Source organism: Argentina silus (genome assembly GCF_951799395.1).
Source record: "Argentina silus genome assembly, chromosome: 17".
Lineage (NCBI taxonomy): Eukaryota > Metazoa > Chordata > Actinopteri > Argentiniformes > Argentinidae > Argentina > Argentina silus.
The window spans coordinates 5350139-5378005 of NC_139671.1; the positions used below are offsets into that span (position 1 = coordinate 5350139).

A 27867-nucleotide genomic window follows, 5' to 3' on the forward strand; every position below is an offset into this window, starting at 1 on the left:
TCCTCAATGGCATGTTAGTAGCCTAATATGTCATTACATAGTAGTTACTAAGTTACTACTAATAATCTAAATGTTGTTACTTAAATATAAGGCCTATGAAATGTGAAGTGAGACTGAACATCCCTTGAGCATTAAATGCTACCTTTTGTTTTTGAAAGGACACAAATTGTTGTACAAACCCGGACCAACAGGTTCCAAAATAGCTTCTACCCTCAGGCCTCAGGCCATGGGTTGTTGATTGATGTTCTAGAGCTGATAAAGAGCAAATAAAGTTGAACTTGAGCTACAAAATGTCCTCATATCATCAATGTAAATTAGACTTGACCCACTTAAGTCACTTTGACATAATGTTGCCAAATATTCTTGGGTTCTGTTCACCCCATATTCTGTTTCTGTGTTGTTTTTCACACAGCTCTCAGTAGCACTGAGGTACTTGGCCAGCATGTAGCCATAGCTATTTGCAGGTCAGACAAATATAATTTACCATTTATATATTAATTTAGCATTTCATAGGCTGAACTGCAGGTCCTGATACCTCCTTAGTTCACCACACAATCATCTAAGGACTCTTAATTCCAACCACAATGACCTATAATGATAATATATGGCATTTAGCTGACGCTTTTATCCAAAGCGACTTACATTGCAGTGAGTACATACATTTTCTTACAATTTCACCTATGGTGATTTCGACGAATACCCAAACCATAACCATCTTGTTGACACTGAATGCCATTTAGAAAAGTCCGCAGAGTAGTCATTCACAAACGTTTTCATCTCTAGTCTCCTAGCAAACGTGCAAGCAAAAACCATAGTACAAGAGCCTGCATATCAGCACGTTACTGTGGCGTGAAATCGGTACACTTCCACAAAGCACTGTAAAATATAAATAAATTGACTTGCTTGACCTTGTAAGAGACCAGTTATTGGGTGCAACACAGGCTTTGCACATCTACTTTTCAGCAAACCAGTCAGTTCTGCTGCAGTTCCTAATACTTTGGTGTTAGTCTAATCTGGTTTTGTTTCACTCTTGCCCCCGCTGTGTCATATTGTGGGGAGGAAGTTTGGCAAAGGTTTTCCTCCGGCTATGAGAAAGCCAGATGTAAGCGTTAGTAAGGTTATTTAAATCTGGCTTCAGGGAGCTACACTGTAGCAGCGGGTACTTAAACTACTGTTTTATAGGGAGTCAAGAAGCATTAAAACAAAATAAGTGGCATTAACAATAAAGCTGGATAAGCCCTTTGAAAGCCAACTTTTCTTTTTGCAGAGGTGCATAGATCCCTCTTGACTTTGATGTAATGGCTTTGATACAAAAGGGGTCCATGTACTTTTGCCTTAAACATACTTCAAGAACTGATGATGTTCCTCCTAATTTTGGTTACGAATAATTTAATCATAAATGATTCAATTATAAATAAGAATAACTTAATCAATAGAGGAGACTAACTTAATCATATTTTCTTAATGTTGGTAATACCATGAGAAGGATTTATTGTAATAAATACAAGATCATTAAGAATCTGAGATCTATTCTGTTTTGTTTTGAGAAAACAGTGGACCCTACTGTAGACTTTATGGTATGTGTGGGCAGACCAAAGATTCATTTACAGGAGTCAGGCATTATGGTAGGCTATTTAGATTCTGCTCTGAATTTCACCTATGGGGATTTCGATGGATCCCCAAATAACCATCTAGTTGACACTGAATGCCATTTAAAAAAGTCTGCAGAGTAGTCATTCACAAAATGTTAATTTCTAGTCTCCTAGCAAAACGTGCAAGCAAAAACCATAGTACAAGAGCATGCACACCAGCACATCAGCACATGAAATCAGCACGCTTCCACAAAGCACTGTAAAATATAAATAAATTGACTTGCTTGTCTAAGTGCTCCTCAATGGCATGTTAGTAGCCTAATATGTTATTACATAGTAGTTACTAAGTTACTACTAATAATCTAAATGTTGTTACTTAAATATAAGGCCTATGAAATGTGAAGTGAGAATGAACGTCCCTTGAGCATTAAATGCTACCTTTTGTTTTTGAAAGGACACAAATTGTTGGACAGATCCGGACCAACAGGTTCCAAAATAGCTTCTACCGTCAGGCCTCACGCCATTAGACTGCTGAACTGGGTAGTTCATCTCAAGCCCCCCCCCCCCTCTCCCCTCCCTTAAATACAACCAAACACGAGACCTTAGGAAAAAACCTTTATTACAACATCAGTTGTCACATCCACAATATTCAACAGGTAAGACTGTTCACTGAACAACATAAAAAAAACTACAACCATTTGTTATCTTAAGTGTTACTAAAATAGTGGCAAGGGTTAAAATCACTTCAGAGAGGTAGTACAGTACAAGATGATCTTGGAAAAATACTCAACCTTCAATAACGTGACAAGAAAAAATACAGCACCATCTCATATGAAAATAATTATTTTTCTTCTAATAATGTCATCAATAAATTCATATTTTACAATCAATCAGTATTTGTAAAAACATATCTCAAGAGAGAAATATGTTCATTTTTAAAAGATTAACAGATAGAATTTTAGTAATAATATTAAAATGTTGTGCAAAACCAAAGAAAAAAACAATAGTCAGTTCAGCCTGTGTTCATGTTAGGTAGAAAATCATCTTACCATGAGTTGTCCACATATGTCAGTAGTGAAAGCTTCTCCGGTTTTAAGTTAACATTAAATTAAATTACATGCCAAAATCTCCTCAGAGAAGCTTCAACCAAGCAAGTTACGCTTCAAAGGATGTTTGGTTTTTGAGTCTCAATAATGGATCCTAGGTAGCCTGGTGGGTGGGACGACCATACAAAACGTCATCATATTTTGCTATTTTGTAAATTTCTTGTCAATATTTTATATTGTTTTTTCTGTCCCATGCACCAACCTCACCATGTCGATTTCCTGTATGTGCAAATATACTTGGCCAAATAAAAGAATTCTGATTCTGATTCTGATAGCCAGTACAATCATGTCACAACAGTTGAATGCCATGAAGGAGCGTAAAACTTTAGCTTTTAAGCCTCTCCATTGAACGTGATGGTGTCTTTGCATACGTGTGAACCAGTTGTCCTGTCATACTGTAACTGGAACTATTTCCTCTTCTGTTTTGTATGTAGCCTACATAGACTCACACTCGGTTTTGTATGTAGCCTACATAGACTCACACTCTGTTTTGTATGTAGCCTACCTACAGGGGAATTGAAAAGTCATGGGCTCCCTGCCATATTGTATACTTGTATGTTATGGTCGTTTCAACTCTAGGCAAGGGCGGAGCCATCCAATTATGCCAAGCTTAAATGTACTACCATTTTCATGCAATAAATGGTTAAACTGACGTGAGTGTCCTGACTGAACTGAGCAAATAAATTAGAGAGACTTATTGTTTGATTTCCAACAGAGTGCACATAAAAAAAATCCATTAAAGCGTGACTCACAACAAAACTTTGTTTGAAGTTTCTTTGAGGAGATTTTGGCATGTAATTTAAACGATGCTAACTTAAGGTCCATTAGAATCCTGTCTGTTGGAGAGTGGCTGCTAACTGTTAGCCTGCGCTGCCGTAGCAACGTGGAGACCAGAGAACCGGAGAAGCTTTCACCACTGGCCTATGAGGACAACACAAGGGTAAGATGATATTTCACCTAAACGTGAAAATACACTGAACCATCCCTTTAAATGTAAAACCATGAATTATGTTTTGTCAAATAGCAGACTTTGTGCTAATAATACAAACGATATTTATACAATTTAGGCAAGGGTTGAAACAAAAATATGATATTGCCGATGATATTCTCGATTGTGTTTCTCCCCCATATTTCATATTCCCATTAAGGGCAGTAGTTTCTGGTGATTTCCAAAGCTCATGTGCGTGTATGTGCACGTATGTGTGTGTGTGTGTGTGTGTGTGTGTGTGTCTTTATAGTATCTCTAAAACTTGGCTTCATTTAGGACTGCAGGTGCAGAGATGCTCCCATCTTGGCTATCTGATGGTTCCTGTCAATGACAACAATCATCCAACATCATATTAACACCACAAATTACATCAATGATCTTCTGTGCCAAAGAGAAACCATGTTTCCCCAATAACAGGTTTCCCTGTAATATTACATGTGCCGATGGCACTTGTTCTTATCGAAGGTTTTATTTACGGTTTTATTTGACTGATGAATGACTTCTATGTAATGTAAATGTTTACATAATCTCTCAATTAATTAATTAATTAATTATATTATATTCATCAATACACTACACTCAAAACAAATATAAATCATATTGTAGTAATATCAACATATTTAACAAAGCTCAAGTCACTTAAAAGTATTTTACCGTTATAGCTTCCAGTAAACAAAACAAAATTATTACAAAATACGAGCAAACCAACTTTTTGAGCATCTATGCTACAACACAGCAGATCAATAACTACACCACATATACACTCACCGGCCACTGTATTAGGTACACCTGTTCAACTGCTCGGTCACACAAATATCTAATTAGCCAATCACATGGCAGCAACTCAATGCATTTAGGCATGTAGACATGGTCAAGATGACCTGCTGAAGTTCAAATCGAACATCAGAATGGGGAAGAAAGGTGATTTAAGTGACTTTGAACGTGGCATGGTTGTTGGTTCCAGACGGGCTGGTCTGAGTATTTCAGAAACTGCTGATCTACTGGGATTTTCACGCACAACCATCTCCAGGGTTTACAGAGAATGGTCCGAAAAAGAGAAAATATCTAGTGAGCGGCAGTTCTCTGGGCGAAAATGCCTTGTTGATGCCAGAGGTCAGAGGAGAATGGCCAGACTGGTTCGAGATGATAGAAAGGCAACAGTAACTGAAATAAATACTTGTTACAACCAAGGTATGCAGAAGACCATCTCTGAACGCACAACACGTCAAACCTTGAAGCAGATGGGCTACAAAAGGGGGTCCAACCCAGTACTAGCAAGGTGTACCTAATAAAGTGGCCGGTGAGTGTATAGTAGGCACACAAACACAATGTATACAGTCAAATCAATGTAGACACACCACGAAACAACGAGTTGAGCTATCAAAGCTTGTCACATAATAACATCTCCATCATATATGGTAGGGATGTGGGTAACTCAAACTTATCTGAACCTTGTGGAAACTCTACATGACAGAACAAAATAAATAAAAGGGGTATTTCAAGAGGTGGGGATGTAGGACCCACAAGTCAGTCAGCCAACTTTTTAAACATTACATTTTAATATGATGAAAAATGCCTGGCTCACAAAAAAAACCAAGTTTTTTTGCTTACTAAAAGCGGCAAATAGAACACTATCCATAACATGTTTGAAAAAGAATCCGCTTTACACATTATTTCCTAGCTAACATACATTTGTCTCATCAAGAATGAGGGTGTTTGGTACTTTGATGCACAACATGAACAATCAAGTCGTGATATCCCTGGTTTAAAGTTTTGCCTAAATGGGCTATTGAGACACATATTATGACCGTGAAGTGACCCCTCAAGCTAGTGCTTTTTTAGACTGCAGGTGAAAAGACACATTTTGTGTGGTTGTGAGATCAGATGAACTTGAAGTTAGAGGGGTAAAGAGAGGAATAGAAAGGGGTGGATGGGTTAACTAATCAGGTTAACTAATCAGGTTAAGTGTGTGAGGAGAATCATGGAAGGTGTGTGGTGATTGAGGGTGGCTGATGGTGCCCCTACCTTGGCCTGTCTGTGAGTCGAGCTAAGAGGGTAGGGGGAATTGAAGGGGGGGGGGGTTAATGATCAAGTCTGAAGAGGACCCTGCGGCGGGTTGATTAGGGCCGTGGCCCCGTAGTCCTCCCCCGAGATCTGCCCGTCTGCCTGGAACAACAGCTTGGAGTCACAAAAGGTCTAAGGGTGGGGTCAGAGGCCATGGGGTTTGAGGTCAAGAATGACCTCTTCTTGCCCTGGGGCCCAAACGCACATCTGTACCTTCTGGTAACATTGCTTTAGCTCATGGCAAACTTTCTGACATGTTCATCTCACCCAGAATTACCTACACTGTTTACTTGTTACAATGGAGTTGAACCGTAACATGATGCCCCATGTGGTGTGACTCTTAATATAATCTCTTTTTATATCAAATAGGCCCTCTCTTCCACCATTTTTATTCTAAAAACAAAAAACTGACAACTATCTGGGATAATTCAAAAGGTATGAAAGTACAGTAGTTCCTCCTGTTAGGAATAGCTAGGCCAGATGAGTTAAGACAGTTAAGACAGTACATGAAATAGCCCTCTAGACTAGGCAAGCGTAGCATTAACAGGTGGCTGGGCTAGTGGAGTTTGCAAGCTCAGGAAATTCAGGAAAATGGTTGCCTACTGTAGAAAACAGCGCTCTCTCTTTATACCAATGTATCTACCTTTTAAAGCATATTGTCTTCCCTCATTTCCCTTCTTCTCCATGAGCAATGTTACCAGAGAAAGGACAAGCACATACCACACAAGATTCAATGGTGCAACAGTAACATGCAATCTCAATGAAATACTGATTAGTGGAAAGGAATCACATATCACACATTTGAAAAAATAGGGGAACCACCAATCAAAATAGGATACATTGGGAAGGTAGGACAAACTAGGAAGCAGTGAAGGCGGGTGGAGGATGAGATTTGGTTCATTGTGACGCATAATGCATGGAATGGAATGGAATGGAATGGAATGGAATGGTAACATGTGCCAACAATAGCCTGATGACAAGGTTGGTAATATAATACTTAGATATGTACTGTCACCAACCACAAATGCTATGTTGAAAGGTTTATTCTCTATTTAACCTTGATTTCTGTGGTAAGGATTACATATCACCTGAACCTGTAGAATAAAGCCACTTTTCTCAAAGTGGTGTTTAAGCCCTTACTGTAAAAGGCAACTTAGGCTGGTAAAGCTTTAGTTACTGGGGGGTTTTATCTGGAGTAATTTCTATCTTATTCTGAAGCCTCAAATGACACCTAACAAAAACATTTTGATGACACTGAATACTTTTTCGGTATTGGGTTATGGTTAGTGACCAACAGTAAGCCATAACTGAGAGGACTTTGTATGAAACCACTAACCAACATTTGACCACTTTAATGTTCTTTAAGAGAGGTAATAGAGCCTTCCAAAACACCACAACCGTAGGCAGGCAGGCAGGCAGGCAACAGAGGACACCAAAGACATGCCATGCAGCACGAGAAGGGTTATTTTTGGAATGACATAAAGACTAAAGGTGACTTTGGGTCCTGTACACAGACACACAAACAGGTGGTTTACAATGCACCTCTGTCAAAGAGCACGCTACTGATACTCAATTAGATCAGCAAGGAAGCCTTTTTATATATATAATTTTTTTTTTTTTACAATAGGTTTCAGGCCTCATGTTTGAAAAGGAGACATAAACCAATAAATGCCTATTTTGCTTTGTGTGTGCAAATTGTGAGAGGGGATATTGCAATGAGTTTTTTATTTATTTATGAAATATGCTATGAGAGTCCATACTGTATGTCACAAACTGCAGAATGTAAACAAAACCTCATTTTGAAGACATGCATCAGCTTTACAATTACTACTGTAGCAAAAGAGAGTTGGAAGCAGTTCCTAATTAACAGTAAAAATTACTAAATTAAAAGTTACTATAGTTATTTAGCTGGCACACTTATAACTTGGGACGAAACAGTCCACATGTTTAATGTTAATTAACTACCAGTTCAGCTCACTCTCCAAAAATAATGAGGCGTCTCCTGTTATGTTTGCATTCTGCAGTGTATGATGTACGAACTTTCATAGTGTATGAATTTGCCATAGAAAATGGACCACAGGACACGGTGTGGGCTGATTTGGCCCCCAGGCTGCTATTTGAGTATCACTGGTGTACTTCCACAGACACATCCACTACCAACAACCCTTTCACCCTCGGCACCCATGCCTGTCTCCATGCAGGAGCTCCCCCACACTTTACTTACTGCAGCTCGGGCTAACTGGTTGGCCTTCTGCCTCCGCAGGTCAGACTTGATGAAGCCTTTGAGGGAGAAGAGGGACATGAGATGTCAGGGAGACATTTTGGTGGTGGAATGCAACACATGAAATCTCAGAGGTTTCCATAACAGTTCATTATCAGGATACCTATGAATATATCTGCGCAGCTAAGTGAAGATGTACGTTATGGTTATACGTTATGAATCTTAGATGTATACATTCTATACGTTTAGCTGAAGATATGACAGGTAAGTGAGGTATATTCTATATGTTTATATGTGAAGATATGACTTGTTGGGGCTCATCTTGATAGAAAGGGACATGATAAGCTCAAGGTAGGTAGAACAAGTATGTCAGTGACACATTTTGGTGGTGGAATACAATGCATGTAATCTCCGCAGACAATTCCATAAGAATTTAACATCAGGATTCCTACAGTATACATACTGCAATGTTTAGTGAAGTTTATTTCTATATGTTTATGTGAAGACATGACTTATTAAGGTAGTCTTGTTGATAGGAAAAATAGCATGGAGGAATATTCCCTCTTGCAACAGAAGTGAGGGAGAGCTTTCACCAGGGGGCAGTCATGCACAAAGACATCATATTATGTACAGTGTGGTGGTATGAGTCCCGAAAAATATGTAACATGAAAATGATGGAACACAAGACACAGAGGCATTGGACAATGTTATGTCCACATCAGGAAAAATATTTTCACCCTGAGGTGAATTTCTTCAAAGTCGGGCAACATAGTGTTGTTGAAATGTCAAAACACTACAAAAGTGTCAATAGTAAAGTTGAATTTTCAACAAGTAACCGTATAATTAAACAAAACTCCCTGAAAATTTAGCACAACAAACAGAGTGAAGCAAAGCTAGAACACACAAAGTCTGTGTCTTTGAGTGTTAGGGTCAACATTAATCCTTCAGAATTGGGGCCAATTGCATTTAAATTGAAGAGATCAATTGAAGAGATTAACTCAAGATAAGAAAAGTAAACTGTTTTTAATTATTGGATTGCAATTTCAAGGGGGGTAAAGAGTGTACATATTTCTCCATGTTATTTTAAGCCTCAAAATTTGAGGAGAACATATTGCTCCATAAATTACTCAATGGACCATGTACTAAACTGTGTTGAGTAACTTATGTCTGGCGAGAAGCCAAGTGAGGCATGGAGTGTGACCTGTCTCCATTGTGAGAAGAGTGCCATGTCTGTCATCTATAAAAGGTACACAGCATCCCTTGTAAATTTCAGCTAGTGCTTGATGCAGTATCATGTACCTCTGCAATCAACTCCCTTCAATTCGATGCATTCATCTGTAGATAAATCAGAGGTATCTCAACACCTCAACTATGCTAATTTGTGAAGAATTTGTGGCTGTGGGTGAGCATTAGATTGTGTTGTCAGTTTATTAACAAAGGCCAAGTGTGTGCTATGAATCCCAATTATTTTTAGAAAAAAAAACAATGATTACAGTTACAGTAAACCCTATTTTGCCCACAGGGACATCATGTTTTCAAAAACACATTTTCAAAAACAACACCTGCCCTTGAGAATAAACAACATAAAAATCCTTGCGGTTAAATGTCTGGACTGGAAATGAACAATGGTTTAGTGTAACAACGTTGAGATAGTTCAAAGTTACGGAGCCCCTAACAGGTCAGGTAGAGAAAAAAAAAGCAACACAACCGCAGCCCGACCACATGAAAGGATGGACAAGACATAACTGTAGCCTTTAGTAATATATTGGATTGCTAAACCGTTCGCATGGATTAGGTTGTCCAAAAGATGTTCCTCTACCTGACCTGTTAGGGGCTCAGTACAAAGTTACACAATAACCATGACAATAACAATTTCTAAGAATTTGATTCTGGAAATTTCTCCAGGAGTGCATTGTTATATTATCAAGGTTAACTGAGCAATAGCCATTGTTGAGTATGGCCTGGAAAGTAAAAGGTAGTGTGATTTGTCCTCTGGTAAGAAGAAAGAGGGAAGTCTCTACCTGTCATTACTGTGCCGATGAGAAGAAACACACAGAGAAAGATGTTGCCAGCCAACGTGCCAAAGGCATCAATGATCTTCCCCTGGCAGATGGTGAATATAATCCCAAACACCTGGCGATAGAAACACGGATTTAACGTGATATGACAACAAACAGACAACACAGGCAAAGACACATTTTATTTCTGCACACACAGACAGAAAATGTATATAAACATAAACAAAACCTACATTCATACACACACATTGTCATGACACTCTGGTAAGTTAACCTCACTGTGAAGAGCAAGAAGAAGATCAGAACCGTCAAGGACAGGACAATAACATTGAATCTAATCTAATCTAGCTTTCCCACTGATAGGAAAATCTTAGATATGCCAATGGCATCAGCTGTGTGAGTGGTCCACATGTTTACCTGTGCTGAGCAGTTGAGAAGCCCTGAGGAGGTGCCCTCTGACTCTGGGTACGTCAGCTCCACAGCAAACTCAAACCCCAGGGGCAGGTAGCCTGTCATAAAGAACCTTGGCGCACACACAGAATCAAAAGAAAAAGTGGGACAGACAGTAGCACAACATCAAAACAACAGGAAATAATAGGATTGAGAGACAAACATCTAGGACAGAGAGCATATATGTTGTGAGTAATGTAAACATGTAAAATTGATGTTACATAGACCAAATAAAAGTCCTCCATTTCAAACAGTTTAAATAACACGTGAGGGTGGGGACAGCAAAGCTTGAGAAAGGCACCAGTCTCCCTCATCATGGGTTTTTCGATTTTCAGTTTTTTGGTTTGTTTGTTTGCAGTCCCACTCTCATATTTTTTGGATTCAGTTTTATTGGACAGAGACAGTAGAGAAAGACAGGAAGTAAGGAGAAGAAGAGGGCATGTCAGCATGGCGACAAGGGCATATCTGTGCACTGTAGGCCGTGGTGCTAGACCACTGGACCAGGACACCATGCTCTGAGAATGGAACATAGATAAAGATAACATTCCAAGCCCTCCAGACATGAAAACAGAGTTCATTCAACTGATAAGACAAGATATTGGGTTGGGCAGATAGCGGTTTATTTGTCAATACCATCCATACAGTCTCCACATGTATTTTGCCATTATTATACGCACCAATATTTGTTTAATAAACATTGTCCACATTAAACTTGCACACAAGCATCACAAGGCATGATCAATAACTCTTGCCTGGGGGCAAGGTGTGGAGGAGGTCATAAATCTGACTTTTGGGCTGGTAACCATGGCGACAGAGATATAACAGCTGTGAGAGTATTGTTTTTTAAACATCATAATGCAAACGCTGGAACTCTGTCGCTGTGTCAATGGTGGATTCACATTTTTATTTGATGGTTGTTGTTCAATTGGTTGGAATTAACAGTATTAAAGTTGTGATGTGATGGTCATTTTTCAACGTTGACTTAACTCGTAAACGTCATGTGATGCTCATTATCTACCGTTGCTACACGATTGCACGTGGGTTAAATGTGAAATCTTTCTTATGGCGTGACGACATGTTGGGAATACCGCATGACAACAAAGTTGGCCTGAGCACTGTTATCTAGTGTTTCAGTTAATCTACGACCCAACCATTGATTTGATTGACTTCTACAGGTACATTTCAGCATCTTCAGTGTTTTCTGCATACTGTAGTTGTCTAAATCTAGAGCCACACAGACAATCGGAGAAAATCTAGTCAGCTCAACTGGTCTTCTTGCACACACAGTTCAGGTGGCAATTTTCAACTTATAATATATATTATATACTGTATACAGTGGCTTTGGAAAGTATTCAGAGACTTTTTCCACATTTTGCTATATACATAATCCTTTGGTGTTCCTTCACCAAATGTGTAACCACAACCAACACGTGACGCGTTGGTCGCTGATGGTCCAAGGTTTTAATTTGGAGATCAGACACAAGAAAGGTTCCGACAATGTATTTGCTGATGCTCTTTCTCTTTGTTAATGTTGATGTGTATGTGTGGGTATGTTACATTGATAAAGCAGTAGGGAAGGGAGCTTATTGATATTGCCAGCAGAAGCTTGCTCTTATGGGTGGGGATGGTACGTCTCTCGTCCTGGATGCGGGTGGGTTCTCCTGTCGTGCTGTGTTGTGTTCCCGTCTACGTCTCCTCCTCTCACCCTCATACAGGTGTCCGTCCACGATTGGCCTGTCAGTCCCATCCGTCATCATTCGCGCACTGTTCCGGACCAATCAACCATCTGTCCGTCTATCTAAAGCCCCTCCTGTCCTCTGTTCGGGAGTCATCGTCCGTCATGTTTTGTTGGTGTCAATAGTTGAAAGTGAAGTAGCCAAGCCACTGGCATATTCAGCTGCTTCTTGTTATGGTTCAAAACTGTATAATGGCATAGTGTTTGTTTTGGTAAAACCATACACTGTGTTTTTGTTTTGGTTCTCACGCGAAGGGGCAAGGGGACAGGTAAGCTGCCCATGGGTTCACTTTGCATCACGTAGCCGCATCTCTGGTACAAACATTAGGCTAGGAACGGGTGCTCCCTCATGTGTTTTCTTTAGTAGATCTTGTCGTTCCTGTGGTTAGGTAGCTAGGACTTTCTTTTAATAAGTTATTTTCTTTGGCACTGTTCACAGTTCCCTTGTAGCGATCATTTGTTTAAACAATAATATTTTTTCATTTTAGTCCCGGTTCATAGCATGTGTTGCAAGTCTCGCTGTATCGCGTTCGGCCCTTAGTTTACTCTAGACAGAAGGGTCGTAACAGAAGGGCAGAATGCACAGTGCAATAGTTAACAGTTAGGTCACATAATGCTTGAATGACCTCCCAATGCTAACCTGTCCTTGAATGACCTCCCAATGTTAAATCCCAGGCGAAGAACGTTGCACATTCAGTCTGTTATTTCACATAATGCTAGAATGACCTCTGTCGTTATACATACCGTACAGAAGACATTAATGGGTGACGGATGATTCTGCTGTGTTGGCATCTGCTAAGTTATGGGCTCCCTGCCTTATTATAAACCTGTATGTTGTGGTCATTTAACTCCAGGCAGGGAGCTCTGTGTGCCCCAAATGTGCCAAGCTTAAATGTATTACCATTTTCATGTGACGAGTGTCCTGACTGAACAATAGATATGGGGGGAGTAGACACAAGTGAGAACATTTTTTGTTTTATTTAAGCAGTTACAGAGGTACAGATACTTTTATCAGACCTAGCCGAATTGTTCTTGGCTGAGAATATGCTGATAAGAGTACGCTAAGAACATCTTGTGCAGATTATTTTGTGTTTTTGCCCCTCTATAGACACAGCAAACCACACGATTAACTTGATTTTTTTTTAATAATATATTTGGTATGAGCAGCTGCTTTAATGACACTTTCTGACTGCCTCACTAAAATAACTTGTATGAGACGGTGTTACCACATCCTACTTCACATGTCTGTGCAATGTTTTGGTTTAACATTGTCTCAGTTATCTTCCATCATCTCTTCATGGTTTGCAGTAGACAGTGTGATCACGTTTTGCTGGACCACCCTGCTGTTTGCACTTCAATAGTAAGGGACATCTATACAGTATGAGTCAATGCACATGTAAGAGAAACAGACTTACCCAAGAGCTCCGGCGGTGATGAACACCACCCAGAGGTGGCCCAGGCTGAGGGTGAAGGCGTAGACCAGCATCCCCACGAAGGACATGAGGTAGACGGCCAGTGTGGTCTGTCTGGAAGACACACGGACACACCGACATTTCACAAACAGAATCAATTACTAGTTTAGGGTTTGGTGAAATGTTATGGAATATTGGTGCTGCTGATACATCCATATAATCAGCCCTATCTGTCTATCATCTATAATCAGATCTATCTATCTATCATCTATAATCAGATCTATCTATCTATCATCTATATAATCAGCCCTATCTGTCTATCATCTATAATCAGATCTATCTATCTATCATCTATATAATCAGCCCTATCTGGGGTGCATCTCTTTAAAGTAATCAAAAACACAGAAATGGAAGCCATCAACAGTTACCACCTAATTAGGATGGAGCTCCAAGGGGAATTGTTCTGTGAAGTTTGGAAATCACTGCACTAATACCAGGATGAGCTCAAGCTTGTGGAATAATCCTTTTACGGCAAACTACAATAGAAGCAATTAGCACCAAAATGGTGCTAATTGAATGGAAATCTCAATAGGCCTGTATGGTTGCATTTGGAAAAAGGAACAGTAAAGAAAATGACAGTCAAATTATCACTACTTTCTCCGCAATTTAAACATCGCTCTAAAATAATTATTGTAAATATGTATATTTGTGTGGCTCTACCTTGCAGGTTATATATACCATAATCATATACACTGCAAGAGTACAAGCCAGGAGTCTATTGCAATGGATGGCTATGCATGTCCTTGTGTATACACTGTCGACATGTGCACATTGTAAGCATTCCTCCAAGAGCTGGCAACTCTCACAGGAATGAGTCACAGGGGGGGGGGGGGGGGGGGTCTGTGAACACATGGCCAGTGACCCCATGGGGTGGGTGCGACGGCCGGGGTAAGAGATATCAGCTAGCTACACCTTGACAAACAAAGCTAGGCCGTATCACACAGGCAGCAGGAGACAAAACAGCCATCAAACGCAGACAAACACAACACAATTCATGCAGCTTGCTGCACAAGAAACAACAACAAACAAAGCCCACTTAAAAGAAAATTCGAAACGTGTCACTGCATGCGAAACAACATCAAACACAAATGCAACGTGAGTCCGATGGTTCACCGTTTTTAGACTTACACTTGTTTTTTCAGGTGTTGGCACTGTTGCAAATACTGAACTGCATAATAATCACTATTTTGTAATCACTATTTTGCTTTGATGTATTTTCAGAGAAACAACATTTGATTTATGTGCAATATGAGCATCCAGTTCATAATCAGCTTTTCCATTGCAGAGGTCAACATGTGTGCTGGTTTGGGAGAAGCAAGCTAGGGATGTGCATAAATACGCAGTCAACTTTTTTCATGGACAGTTTGTTCAGATAATGTGCACTTTATATGCTGTGTAGGACAAGATTGATGCATGATTTACTCACCAATTTATTTCCATTGAATAGATGACATGCATGAACACATGGTTGTTTTCATCAATTGTAGTTGACTTTCAATTTGGCAATGTGAAAGATAATCGAAACAAATGAAATAAACTAAAAACATCTGACTCCTATTAAAAATTTAGCAAACAAACTAGATAGTGAAAGCGCCCTAAGTGAATTTCTTGCTGCAGTCTTGAGTATCTACATATTTTGGAATGTCTTACTTGTAGGTTTTGGTTCTGTCGAGCCAGATCCCGCATATCAATGACCCAACCATGCCTGCAATGACGATGGTGAGGCCAACCCTCCCAGCGTTCACCTCTTCACCCTAGTTCAAAAACAGAGCATGGCAGAAAAAGGTTAATTGGTACTTGGTTGGAAAAAGGTTTACCTGAACATGAAAGAAAGACGTTTCACAGGCGTTGCCTCTCGGACGCTTATTTAGAAATAGAGAGACCAAACGCTGGTCGTCTAGGAAGAGCAAGAGGAAAACTCAATTCACAACAAAATAATATGGATGAGCTTTTCCTTTTGGTTTTTCATATCCCTGAAGTGTATAGCGGTCATTTTAAAAAAGCTATTGTTATGGGTTAAAAATACACTTTATTTGGCTCTATCCAGCCTCCGTTCTAGTTACGTTGCTCAGGGCAACAGCACGAGAAAGACGCGATTGGTCCATGCAACGTTTCTGTCAGTCATGTAATATCTAGTACTGCGTGGTAATCTGGCGTCAGTTTGTCTGGTCAGATCTTGCTGACGCCCAGGCTGATTTCAAAAGCCTTTCGTTCTGGCTGTTTACAACTTTGTTTATTACTTATTTACCCTAACTTTTATTACTCTATCCTGGTTTCTACAGCTTTGATCCTTTGTTTTATTCACCTATAATCAAACCCCTCAGTCTGACCTCACCCCTCCTGACTGCATTCTCCAAATATTCTAGGGCCATCTGTTTTCTTGTGACCTCTTCCCCTAGGTGTGGGATTACAAACCCGTATATTGCCTTTAAATTGACCATATATTATCTCTGGTCAAGGTACAGGAGGTGATGATGGAGATTATTGTTGTTTATCAGACCCACAGCACCCTACAGCAGGGGTTGGGTGAATTCCATTTGAACTCGGTCAATTCCATGGTTTGAATTCCAATTCCAATTCCAATTCCATTAGATTTAGTTAATTAATGAGAAAAATCTACTGATGGGCATTCTAAAATTTGTAAATGTTGAAATGAATTTTGTTGAAATGGAATTTCCCCCGTAGCTGAAGGAGATGTCACTCTGACTCTGGGGCTTTGCAGTCTCGAGGGCAGAGCGTGCGTCAGAACCATGGGCAGACACACACGTCAGAACCCCCTGCTGACTGACATGCCCCTCCATACACACACCTCCAGTGCAGCCAAAAGCCACACTGTCACAGATGCAAGGGTGTAAAGGGGTGAACACCACAGAGATTTGACTTGGAGTTACAATCCTTTCATAACCATTTTAGTTCATTACTTTCCAATATCAAGTAAAATATTCGCATCGTGATCAAAATGAGATATGCTCCCAGCTCCTTTTCAAAGTTTTCAATGACCATGTGTTTCAGTTCCCACATACTGTAGAGCAAAGAGTGTAGGACTTACAGGGTAGTGCTCGATGATCATGCGGTTGAGCAGAGTGCCAACGGCATAGAAGCAGCCCACGTTCAGTCCTGTGGGAGAGACACAGTGTGAGGTGTACAGCCAATAGGGATTTAGCATTCCCAGAGAGCAGCCAATGACTAGACTATAGCACTGCTGCATGGTTGATACAATACTGACAGTGGCAGATGGGGCCTGTGAGTCAGGAGAAAGGCAGCGGTTCCATTTGAAACCAGGCCAGGGGAACGCACGCACGCACGCACGCACGCACGCACGCACGCACAAATGCAAAGCCTAGAATTTTAGGGTTCTTGATTTTAATTCCACACTGTACTGCCACATTACTTTTCACATGGGACATGGCGTGAAAACGGTGATGCGTGTGCTGGATTTGTACGAAGCGTAATACTGTGTAGTAAAACCAAAGAAACACATTTCCAGCCACTTCTTTGCTGCATAACTTGAATTCATTGTTGAATTCATTGTTTCATTGTGCGAACATAATTATGGATTTGAAATTGATTTTTCTGGTCACTCGACTATAGACCAGTTTTGTGGAGTGACTGGGATGATGTCCCATCTACCATGCTTTTCCCAGCCATTCAACTTAGTAGACTGTAGAAGTCTTCCCAGGCCTCAGGGTCGCATTATCGAGCGTTGTTGTTCCTCTCCATTCGCTCAGTTTCTAATGACAACCTGATCAACAGAGTGTGCAACTGACTCCTATTCAAATGAGGAACCCTGAAAAGACAAGGTCACATGCTCAAAATAAGTTTGAAATATGATCATTGCACTTCATGGACTCAATTCAACTGACTGAGTAACTTGTTGAAGAAATCGTTGCATTTGAGCACATTTTAGGTCAACAACAGCAAGGGAGGTGTAGACCTTTGCAAGACTGGAAATGTGGAAATTTGACTGGAAATGTTTTTAAATTTTCTTTCACTTTGAAAGTGAAATGGCAGAATGTGTAGGCTGTGTGTAAAATCCTAGTTTCATGTATTTCGATTCCAGGTTCTGAGACAACAAAAGGTCAACAGTTTGAAAAGGGATGTAGGCTTTCTTTAGGCACTTCTATAGGCACTGTATACAGCACACACAGAGTTAGACATGCATACTGTATAAACCGTAACCGTAAATGTTGTTTACAACAACGGAAGACAGGATGACAACATGGCAACATCACAACACTCCCCTAACAACAGAAAAACAAGTCAATGGGTTTTTAGGACACAGCTAGCTAAGCTAAGACTAATTGTAACCTTGGTTACAATTGATAAAAAAAATCAATTTCTGTTAATCATTGGCAGAGTTATCAGGAACCTTTATCCCCTCTGGAAAAGACGTGTTAACATATAGTAAATAATGCCAACACAAATGTATGAGATACAAGTCCAGTATCACACTTCCTTGTGTATCTGTTTGGGAGCGGCTAATGGTTTGCTTGCCAGCAAAGCAAGCACATTTTTCCTTTGGATTACCAGGTAATAATGCAAAAGTGCACCTGTGAGGCAGTGTGAAAATTGCCCACACATGTCACTCTTCCTAAAATGTGATTGGCTCTTATGGAAGATCATCCTGGGTTGAAGGATAACCTCATACTTTCATACTCCCGGCTCATGACTTCATCTGCTTGCAAAAGAACGCATTAGCCATCACAGAAAACCAATGCTTCTCCACAAGACTCCCACAGTTTTCAGTGTGTGTTTGACCAGAAAATAGAACAGATGCATTTGTCCATTTGAGAAAGAAAACTGGTCTGAAGGGGGATCAAACAGTTAAGTCAGTACAGTATATTAATTGTTAAAAGTAATTGTTAAAAGTAAAAACATCACTACTGTGAAACTTCCAGCCAGTTGGAATGGGTTACATACTATGATAATGGCTAAATATTGATGATAATGATAGCGGTGGGCAAACCATAGCTGAGAATGAGGAGGTTGAAGGGCCTGTTGTGCAGCAGCCGGAGGATGGAGTCCGTGTAGGAGTACTGCTCTGGAGGGATGTTCCGAGCTGTCGCCTGGGCCTGGGTGGGTGGGAGCTCAGGGCGCTCTTGGAAAACTAGCAAAGGAGACATGGACAGCATATCAGACATTGTGTCAAACAATTACAGTGTTAGCCAATTTAGAACCAATCAAGGTGATTAATGAAGAGTAGAAAATGCACTGACACACCCTAGACATCGCTCCTTACATGCAAATTCAGCTTTAATGGAGCTACACGTGAACTCTGGCTCCCCTGTGGCCATGAATTGAAATTGCAATTACAATGAGCTATTGTTTACACTAGCCATTGGTACTAGCTAGCTTCAATCAAGAAATTGGCTTTCCAGACCACTGAGATAAGATCCCGACATGTCAAGTGAACAGGTACAGTTATAATCAATATTTGCTACAGGTAGTTTACTTACAGAGTACAGAATACAGAGTAGCGATATCGGCCAGGATAAATCAATACACTAATCCCAAAGCCAATGAAAACATTGGTGGGGTTATCAAAGTCCAACACTTACGAGGGTTAAAAGACACAGTAAAGGACCCAAAGGAATGTCAACCTTGGAGGGGAGGGGGGGGTGGGGGGGGGGGGGGTGACGTGTCATGTTTCAAGCTGATTTCTCCTGGGATGCCTGGCATTCCTCCAGGACCATTGTGGGACGAGACAGATGTTTTTATTTGTGGATCTTATCACCGTGCTAGCCTCCCCTGGGGTGTGATTTGTGGTCACTGCCTCCCCTGGGGTGTCTGACCAGCAGATGCACTGTAAACTGTCCTCACTGGGACTACATAAGGACTACAGGACTAAGGACTACATTACCGTTAGACGCATACAGTGTCTCGGACCTTCACAGTCCACTCCAACAAACTTTTCAGGGAAAAGCTAACATTTTAATGTGGTCCTTAGTGCCAGTGAGGACAGATTAGAGTGCATCTGCTGGTCAGACACTAACGGCGTTTGGTGGCAGAACTTTGTCTCCCATGCTGACTCATAGGTTCGTTCCAGGGCATGAGTCAGGCCCCCCCAGATGGCTCAGCAACACTCATAGAGCATTGCACCATTGTATCTCCTGAGGTTGATGACCAGTTGGTATGAGTTAACCGGGTAGAGTAAACAAGAAGGAGATGGGGCAGAGGAACAGTCAAGGGAAGATTTGAGGTCTGAGGAACAGTCAAGGGAAGATTTGAGGTCTGAGGAACAGTCAAGGGAAGATTTGAGGTCTGAGGAACAGTCAAGGGACTTTTCAAGGGGAATTTTGTCCATACCTAAATTTAAGAAATGAGAATTTCAAAGTCATCATTGCCCTTGGGGAAATACTCACTCTCGCATGGCAAATAAAGATGGCTCATGGTACACAAACTATCAGCCCTGTTTCATTAAATTCTCTTTTGTTGCTAAATGAATGTAAACTTGATTGGCTTCTGGCTGGCTAGATTGCCAATTCCAATTTCAGATTACACCCTATCCCTTTTTTCCATACTCATATAAGGTGGTAAACCACTTGGATACTGTGTACTATTGCAGTACAGATAAAGTGCGAGTGTGGACAATACAAACAGTGATTACACTTATTTGTATCAAGGCTTTGAATGGTACTACTATGGAATGTCTTTACAAATGTCCTTCTGTCTTTCAGAATGCTCATAAGCACGACATTCCCCCACAGGACAATGGTGTGTTCATCCGTTCTCTCTGCTTCCTCTCAACGCGTGACCTGGCCCAGTGACCTCTGACAGGGAGTGTCGCACACTCATGACATGGCACGCTGTGTAAACCACTCCTAAAAGTGACAGCTCCAAATCAGACCCTCTGTTCCTCTTTTACCATGACAGCATGTCTGCATGTTTGTGCTTGTTAAGAAGGAGAGAGAGAGTGAGGAGAGAGAGAGAGAGAGAGAGTGAGGAGAGAGAGAGGAGAGAGAGAGAGTGAGGAGAGAGAGAGAGAGAGAGTGAGGAGAGAGAGAGGAGAGAGAGAGAGTGAGGAGAGAGAGAGAGAGAGAGAGAGAGAGAGAGAGAGAGAGAGAGAGAGAGAGTGAGGAGAGAGAAGGTAAGTGAGAGAAGGGATGGCCTCTGTGCCAACTACTGTAATTTCCATTTAATGGTTCACTTCCTTCCACCAGACCAGGAAGCTAAATATATATCCCTCTCTCTAATACAGCCTGCTCCCTCTCTCCATCTCCAGCGTTTTAATCCATATATTACTGAAAAGCTAAAAAGCAGACTTCAGAGATGGTACACAGCCTAAAACTGTGTTGGTGTGTTCAGAATGCCAGAGCGGTCTGAGTAGTTCGCCCACTTTCCAGCATATTTTCCAAATGCACTATTAAATTCCTTAATAAAACCTCCATACATCCTCAGGTGCAATGACACAGGAACACAACCTCAAATTACTCATTGTGATCACGCACGGGTAGTAAAGGCCTTACCAAAGACAACCAGAATGAAGAGCAAAGTGGCCACCCCCGCCGTTATGTAGAACATAATGCTGATGTGATGTGCCAGCTCGTCCATGTCCTCCACATTGGGCACAAGAATCGGTGGCACCAGGAACCCGATGGCAATGCCCAACTGTAAGAGAGGGAAAATGAGACATCTTAGGTTAACACAGACTAGAGATAATAAGGGTGACCACGAGCCTCATTCAGGTTAGCACTGTTGTGTTTCACGTTTCTATTTGTCATTCTATTCTATTTGTTTATTTGTCATTACATCACATACAAGTATACAATGCGGGGGGGGGGGGGGGGGGGTGTGTGTGTGTGTGTGTGGGGGGGGGGGGGTTAGGGTCGGGGGGAGGGTTCAACAGTCTGATTGCTTGGTCCAGGTTATGTGTACAGATAGCGGTATCTTCTGTAAATAGGGAAACGAACACAACATGCACACAATCAAAAAGTATTTGACACTACAAATTAATAGAACTGCTCCTTTAATGTTTGATCATTTTCTTGGAAGGAAATGTAAGAAGTCAGGACAAGCCTGAATACTTTGTTGTCAAAACTTTCAGGTCCATCATAACAAAAAATGAAGTGTACAGTAAACATGAAGCATTATATTCTTCAAGAATCAATGGTTTTGTTTGAGTAAACAAATGTATGTACTGTGTCAATGTTGTCGCACCCCTCCTTGTGTAAATTGGTAACAATTACTCAAACGTATGACTAGAATAAACATATTAACAGAACCTGTAGTGCTTTGATTCATTATCAGTCTTGCTTCTTACAGCTTTGTGTTTATTTGAAGGCAGTCAACGGATTTGAGGTAGGCTGAAAGATAGCAGAGCTTGTAGTGCTTATTTGATTAATTTCAAATCAAATAATTTCTTATTTGATTTGTTGTTTTCATTATTCAATAGTAGACACATTCATAAAAAAATGGCGTTATAAAACGACCTCTGAATCAAGATATCTCACTTCAAATGCCCTCATCAGTCCTCATGTTCCCAATTGCCCAATTTATTCAATTCCTACAACTCCCAACATTCCCCTCTCCCTCCCACGCGAGGTCCTTCTGTTGAGTAGGACAGTAAACATGAAGCATGTATCTGTTATATTCTTCAAGAATCAATGGTTTTGTTTGAGTAAACAAATGTATGTACTGTGTCAATGTTGTCGCACCCCTCCTTGTGTAAATTGGTAACAATTACTCAAACGTATGACTAGAATAAACATATTAACAGAACCTGTAGTGCTTGTTTGATTCATTATCAGTCTTGCTTCTTACAGCTTTGTGTTTATTTGAAGGCAAGTCAATGGATTTGAGGTAGGCTGAAAGATAGCAGAGCTTGTAGTGCTTATTTGATTAATTTCCAAGTATTTGACAGTATTATTTGAAAACAGTCAATTGCCCAAAAGGTGTGTATTGTGATGTTTTTAATGATAACATCCTCACTTTAGCCACACCATCATGAGATGAATTGGCATCACCTTTAAACTCCTAACAATCTCTATGGCACCACGCATCATTCACCCAAGTTGTGTCAAAATTGGGCCAATCAATGTCATTTATAAATGCCGCATCTGTATGGCAAGATGCATCATTCACCCAAGTTTCATCAAAATTGTCCCAGTGGTGTTGGAGATAAAGCACATGACATAAAAACGGACAGAATTTTGTGACAGACAAATGGACAGAGACTGATCCATAGTCCCCTCCCCGATTTCATCATGGGGGACATAAAAGCAAAAACTAAATCTAGGACAGGACTCCTATGGTCCTCATTTGGGTGACCTTTTAAAGCGGCCTAGTAGACAGCTGCTAGATTCCGAGCAACGAGGCTCAAGAAAGTAGTTGTAATGCTTCAGAGGATATTTCCTCACCCTCAAAACATGGACTTTTGAACTTGGGATAAAAATATACTTTTACAAAGCCATTGGAGTTTCCAGGCCCTCAAAACACTCACAGAAACACACACGCCTACAAACTGTATGCACACACAGAGGCACATAAAACTTAGGTGTTAAAAACAATTAGACAAACCTGGTTTCCTAGCACTCCGATGGAGCAGGCAGTGGACACCTCCCGCTGGCCGAACCAAACGGAGGCCAGGCGAGAGGGAATGCCCAGGACAAAAACTGTGGCCACTGAGCACACAAATTGACCAAAGAAGGTGACAGGAAATAAGTCAGGGCCAGCACTGCCAATCTTTATCCATGCCCCGATACAGTTGACGGCTGCACCAACCAGCACTACTTCACGAAGCCCGCGGTTGTCCAGGAGCCACAGGACAGGCAAGATGAACGGGATGTAACTCAGAAAGTAGATCATTGAGAGCCAATCGATGGCCAGTGGGTCAATGTCATAGAAGCGCATGAAGATGTTGCTGATGATGCCGTACTGCAGCCACATGAAAGAGTTGCTTGCGGACAAACCGCTGAAGAGGAACAACATGACCCAGCGCCGCGGGTAGAGCTGCGTCTCAGCCTTGGGAACCAGCTCTGCTCTGTCCCCAGCCTCTATGTCTAGCTGAGAGCTCACAGAGAGATTTTTACCCAGGGGCCCTGGGGTCCACTTGACAGCATCCAGACCTGCAGCAAGAACCTTTCCGGTCCTGGATCTGGGCTCAGATTCTGTCTCAGGGATCCTGTTTACCTCAAAACTTCTGCTCAGCACACCTTTGTTTTGAGGCATTTTTCACTTTCTTCTTGAGGTAATGTCACTGCTTATTACCCCCTTTCAAAGTCCTGCCTTCTCTGATCTCCTGCCTATTTCTGCTTTCTAGGTGCTGATCCCTATTGTTGGTGGAGCTCCAAATAAGACAAATATCGTTACATACAACTGAAGAAACTAAGCCTCGGGAGGTTATCCTCAGAGCTGAGCAGAAGCAAGATGCCAGCTGGAACTGCTGTTGCTGCTATTATGATTGAGTCTGTGTGCGAGGGGTCTTCTGACAGTGCACTGAACCCGAAGCCTTTTTCACACCTAGTTGCCGCACCAGCTCTGAGGCGTTGCACTATTTATCACCGTCAGCATGGTCAAATCATCGTTCTGGGAATCTTTCAATTCCATTCAAACCCCTCCTACCAACTTGGTCCACTGACTTGGTCCTCTTGTTGCACAAACTGCAGGGATCTTTGGCAAACGACAAAGGCTGTGTTGAGCAATAATGAAAACACTTGTGAAATTCATCATTCATTTGGATCTAAGGTGGACCGTTCTGTGACCGTCAACAAGGATGCTACATGGGTTAATGTTTCTCAGTCAGTTATTGTTCAGCCATAGGCCGTGCATAAGTGCTCATACTTGCCCAAATTAGGTGGAAGTCAGGTAGTATTTCTGAGATGACTAGCTAAGCAATAAAGAAGATTGGAAAATTGCATGAGGGGTTCCGCAGAAAATAAATGTAATGTGTCAGATAGTAATGCACCAACCATATGTTTCTAACTCAAACTGGATGCATCTATTGCCCAGCCCATCACCCAACACTACACCGAAATAAGTGGTGGGCCAGCCATTTGGCTGAAACACTCATTAAGCATTGCACCTTTAAAGCAGAATTTTACCCTGTAATCCAGTGGATTTGTTGTTTTCATTATTCAATAGTAGACACATTCACAAAAAAATTGCATTTTAAAACGACCTCTGAATCAAGATATCTCACTTCAAATGCCCACATCAGTCCTCATGTTCCCAATTGCCCAATTGATTCAATTCCTACAACTCCCGACATTCCCCTCTCCCTCCCACGCGAGGTCCTTCTGTTGAGCTAGCGTGTGCTGCTCTCTCTGAGTCATTGGCATAGTAGTGCAAAAACTCTCGTCTGACGTATTTTAATGCGGTACAAGACTTTTCTAGGAAGTAAACACAGACCTTGAGTTTCGATAGCTATGATACAGCTGCACACAAACTGATGATAGTTCGAGACAGTACGCATTATGGATTGACCAGAAATACACATAAAAATGGATTTTGGGTAAACTTCCCCTTTAAAAATTATAATAGTTGCATATATTGTCAGCTGTTGTGAAATACTGATAATTCAGTGCTAATTCATGAATTAGCTTACTACTCCCTCCTGGAAAGGTTACATTTATAATTAACACATAACACATTGGTCAATGCATGTTTTAAATCTTATTTCAATACACTTGCAATAAACTAAAAAATACATTAAAATGTGTTTGATGAAACAGTTACTTGGTAAAAAAAAAAAAATGGTTGAAAATGTTTTTCAGCAATGTATTTAATGGCAAATGGAATGATCGAAGAAGCCTCCACGCTAATGCTCCTTTTCCCACCTTTACTTGTGACAATCTTTCGATCCAAGGTGGATCAAGATCAGACAAAGACCAGAAAAAGATCCACCTCAGATAAAATGGTGTCACATAAAGGTGGGAAAAGGAGCATCACCGTGTGTGGGCTTTTTTTGTTCTTTTCATGTATGGCTTTTACCCCAGCACCTATCCAAAAGGATGTGCTTATGATAATGTTATTTTTAAATGGAAAATGGAACATGTTCATCTTGTGTAAATATATAGGGTTAGCCTATTCATTAAGTTCGTTTTAGCGCCCAGAAATGGAAAGAATTGGCAAACTGGGAATATTATATTTACTTTGAACAAAACAAGCAATGGGGCAAAAGCCATATTTCTGTCTCAGCAAGTCTATTTTAAAGCATGGGAGAAATTAAGAACCTCTGTCAATAAGCAACAATTCAGTTACCTGTTGTTTTTGTTAAAGTTTACTCTCACACCCTTTGCCACACTGAATTCCATATTGGCTGAATAAATTAAATTGATTGTTCAAATGCAGTATCTCTGGAGTTGAAATAAGGCCAGATATAAGGCAATAGTGTATTTTACATGTCTTTTAAATGGTCCTCCTTAGACAAAACAAACTAACTTCTTCACACATCTGATGATTCTTTCATTCAAACGCCAATGGCTAATGTGAGGTCAAGAAAGAACTAAGAAACTATTTTGTCAGCATGGGTTTAATGCACCTGGGAAGTATGGAAAACTCATGGGTCAAAGGAGTAATAATGTGATATTTTGATATTTTACAGACTTACTGTCTAACCACTTTGTACAAGAGATGGTAGCTTCTGGAGATTGTTCAGCCATCTAATTTAGAATGTAAATTGGTCTCCAAGTTACAAATCTTTTAAAGGAAAAGTTTGATTATACCACTAATATTATCAATTGAAAAGATTCTGCCAATGCAAGGGGTCTTCATTCGAAAGTTGACGTGTTTTGTGGACATAAGATGAGTGTGCGATAAAAAATAATCTTTCAACCGAATGAGCCGGTGATCAGGCTATGCGTAATTGCGCAAGAAACCAAATGGAGATATCACATGAATGTCATGCTGAATGAATGCAAAAATGTATAATACTGCATGCCTCAGCAAGTAAGTTGACAATGAATCATTAACTTGGACTCCGTCCGACATACCTGATTTCCAAAGACTCCGATGGAACAAGCAGTGGACACCTCCTCCGAACCAAACCACACCGATGCGATTCTTGATGGCATCCCTAGGATGAACACCTGCCCCAAGGAGCAGGAGAACTGTCCCAGCATGGTTACCGCAAAAAGGTCCGGTCTGACGCTGGCCACCTTGATCCACGTCCCTACGCAATTCATGGCAGTCGCCGCGAGCGCAATGACCCGAAGCCCCTTTTTATCCAAAAGCCAGGTAACAGGGAATATGAAGGGGATGTAAGTCAGCATGTATATCATAGACATCCAGTCTATAGTGAAAGAGTCTACACTGTAGAATCTCATGAAAATATTGTTGATAATTCCATACTGTATCCATTGGAAAGAGTTGCACAGAGAATACGAACTGAACAGGCACACAATAAACCATCGCCGCTTGTATAGCCGAATGGGTTGAATCGTGTCGTTACCGTTCAGCCGTGTCTCTAAGTGCACCTTAGAGTCATTGGACTTCATCATTTTGTGTTTTTCCAAATCCGTTATGGTTTGATTGTCGTGGATTTCGCCATCAACTAATGCTGGTTTTTCACTCATATTGACGTTTATTCGTAACAGACATAGTTAGCGTAGCCTATTCTGCAGTGCGTGACAGATCGCGTCCTGAATGAATCTATTCCAACATACAACCTCGCTACTACAACTCTCAAAGTTCACCGGTCAGTCAGTATTCGACAACACTCTCTACTGCCAAGGACACGTTAGCGAACTGCGCAAATACATGTAAGCCTTGAGAGAAAAGGAGAAGTTAGCAAGCAAGTCTAAATATACTCGAAAAACAACTGCAAAACAACTTTCCAGCAGTGTTAGCCTATAAATGTTGCACTTCCTTCTGTTCCGCTGAATTTGACAACAGTTCCACTGACAACTCAACAGACGGTACTCAAACACAGTCTATGTATTCAACACGCAGCAGTCAACATTTGCCTAAAAATAATGTATAGATATGTCACTCAAAACAGCGTCGCGCCACCAATCAATCATCCAATATAAACGCCGGTTTTGAGTCACCACGTGATATGAACCACTTTCACTCGATAAATGCTAAGTGGGATGCTTGGGACGTCCCGACTCTGACGTCACCCCATTGAAGTTGATATTAAAATGATTAAAGTAAGGGTTATGGTTAGCTTTAGAGTTAGGTAAGGTATGGATAGATATGGTTACGTTCAGTGCTAAGGTTAGGGTAAGGGTAGGGGTTAAGGTTAGCTGGTTTAGGTTAGGGTCGTCCCAAGGATCCCACTTAG

General features: G+C 40.9%; 1 protein-coding gene across 1 annotated transcript; it reads right to left on the reverse strand.

The window, feature by feature from the left end:
* Positions 1 to 2200: 2200 nt before the first annotated feature.
* On the reverse strand, positions 2201 to 27548 carry LOC310818145 (choline/ethanolamine transporter flvcr2b-like). The gene is made up of 11 exons (XM_083688934.1): positions 26576 to 27548; positions 21113 to 21254; positions 18613 to 18753; positions 16696 to 16763; positions 15297 to 15400; positions 13590 to 13700; positions 10407 to 10512; positions 9993 to 10104; positions 7975 to 8030; positions 5712 to 5852; positions 2201 to 4007 (listed from the first exon to the last, which is right to left on the reverse strand). The coding sequence occupies exons 1-10, from the start codon at positions 27155 to 27157 to the stop codon at positions 5775 to 5777; spliced, it is 1500 nt and encodes a 499-aa protein (XP_083545060.1). The 5' UTR covers positions 27158 to 27548; the 3' UTR covers positions 2201 to 4007; positions 5712 to 5774.
* Positions 27549 to 27867: the final 319 nt, after the last annotated feature.

Excerpts from the sequence above, each read along its gene's own strand:
- LOC310818145 (XM_083688934.1), bottom strand. The coding sequence starts at position 27,157 with ATGAGTGAAAAACCAGCATTAGTTGATGGCGAAATCCACGACAATCAA. Across the intron at positions 18,754-21,112 it reads CTTCATTCTGGTTGTCTTTG|TTTTCCAAGAGCGCCCTGAG; the intron begins GTAAGGCCTTTA and ends CTCCTTTGCTAG. Across the intron at positions 10,105-10,406 it reads TTCTCAACTGCTCAGCACAG|GTGTTTGGGATTATATTCAC; the intron begins GTAAACATGTGG and ends TTCTATCGCCAG.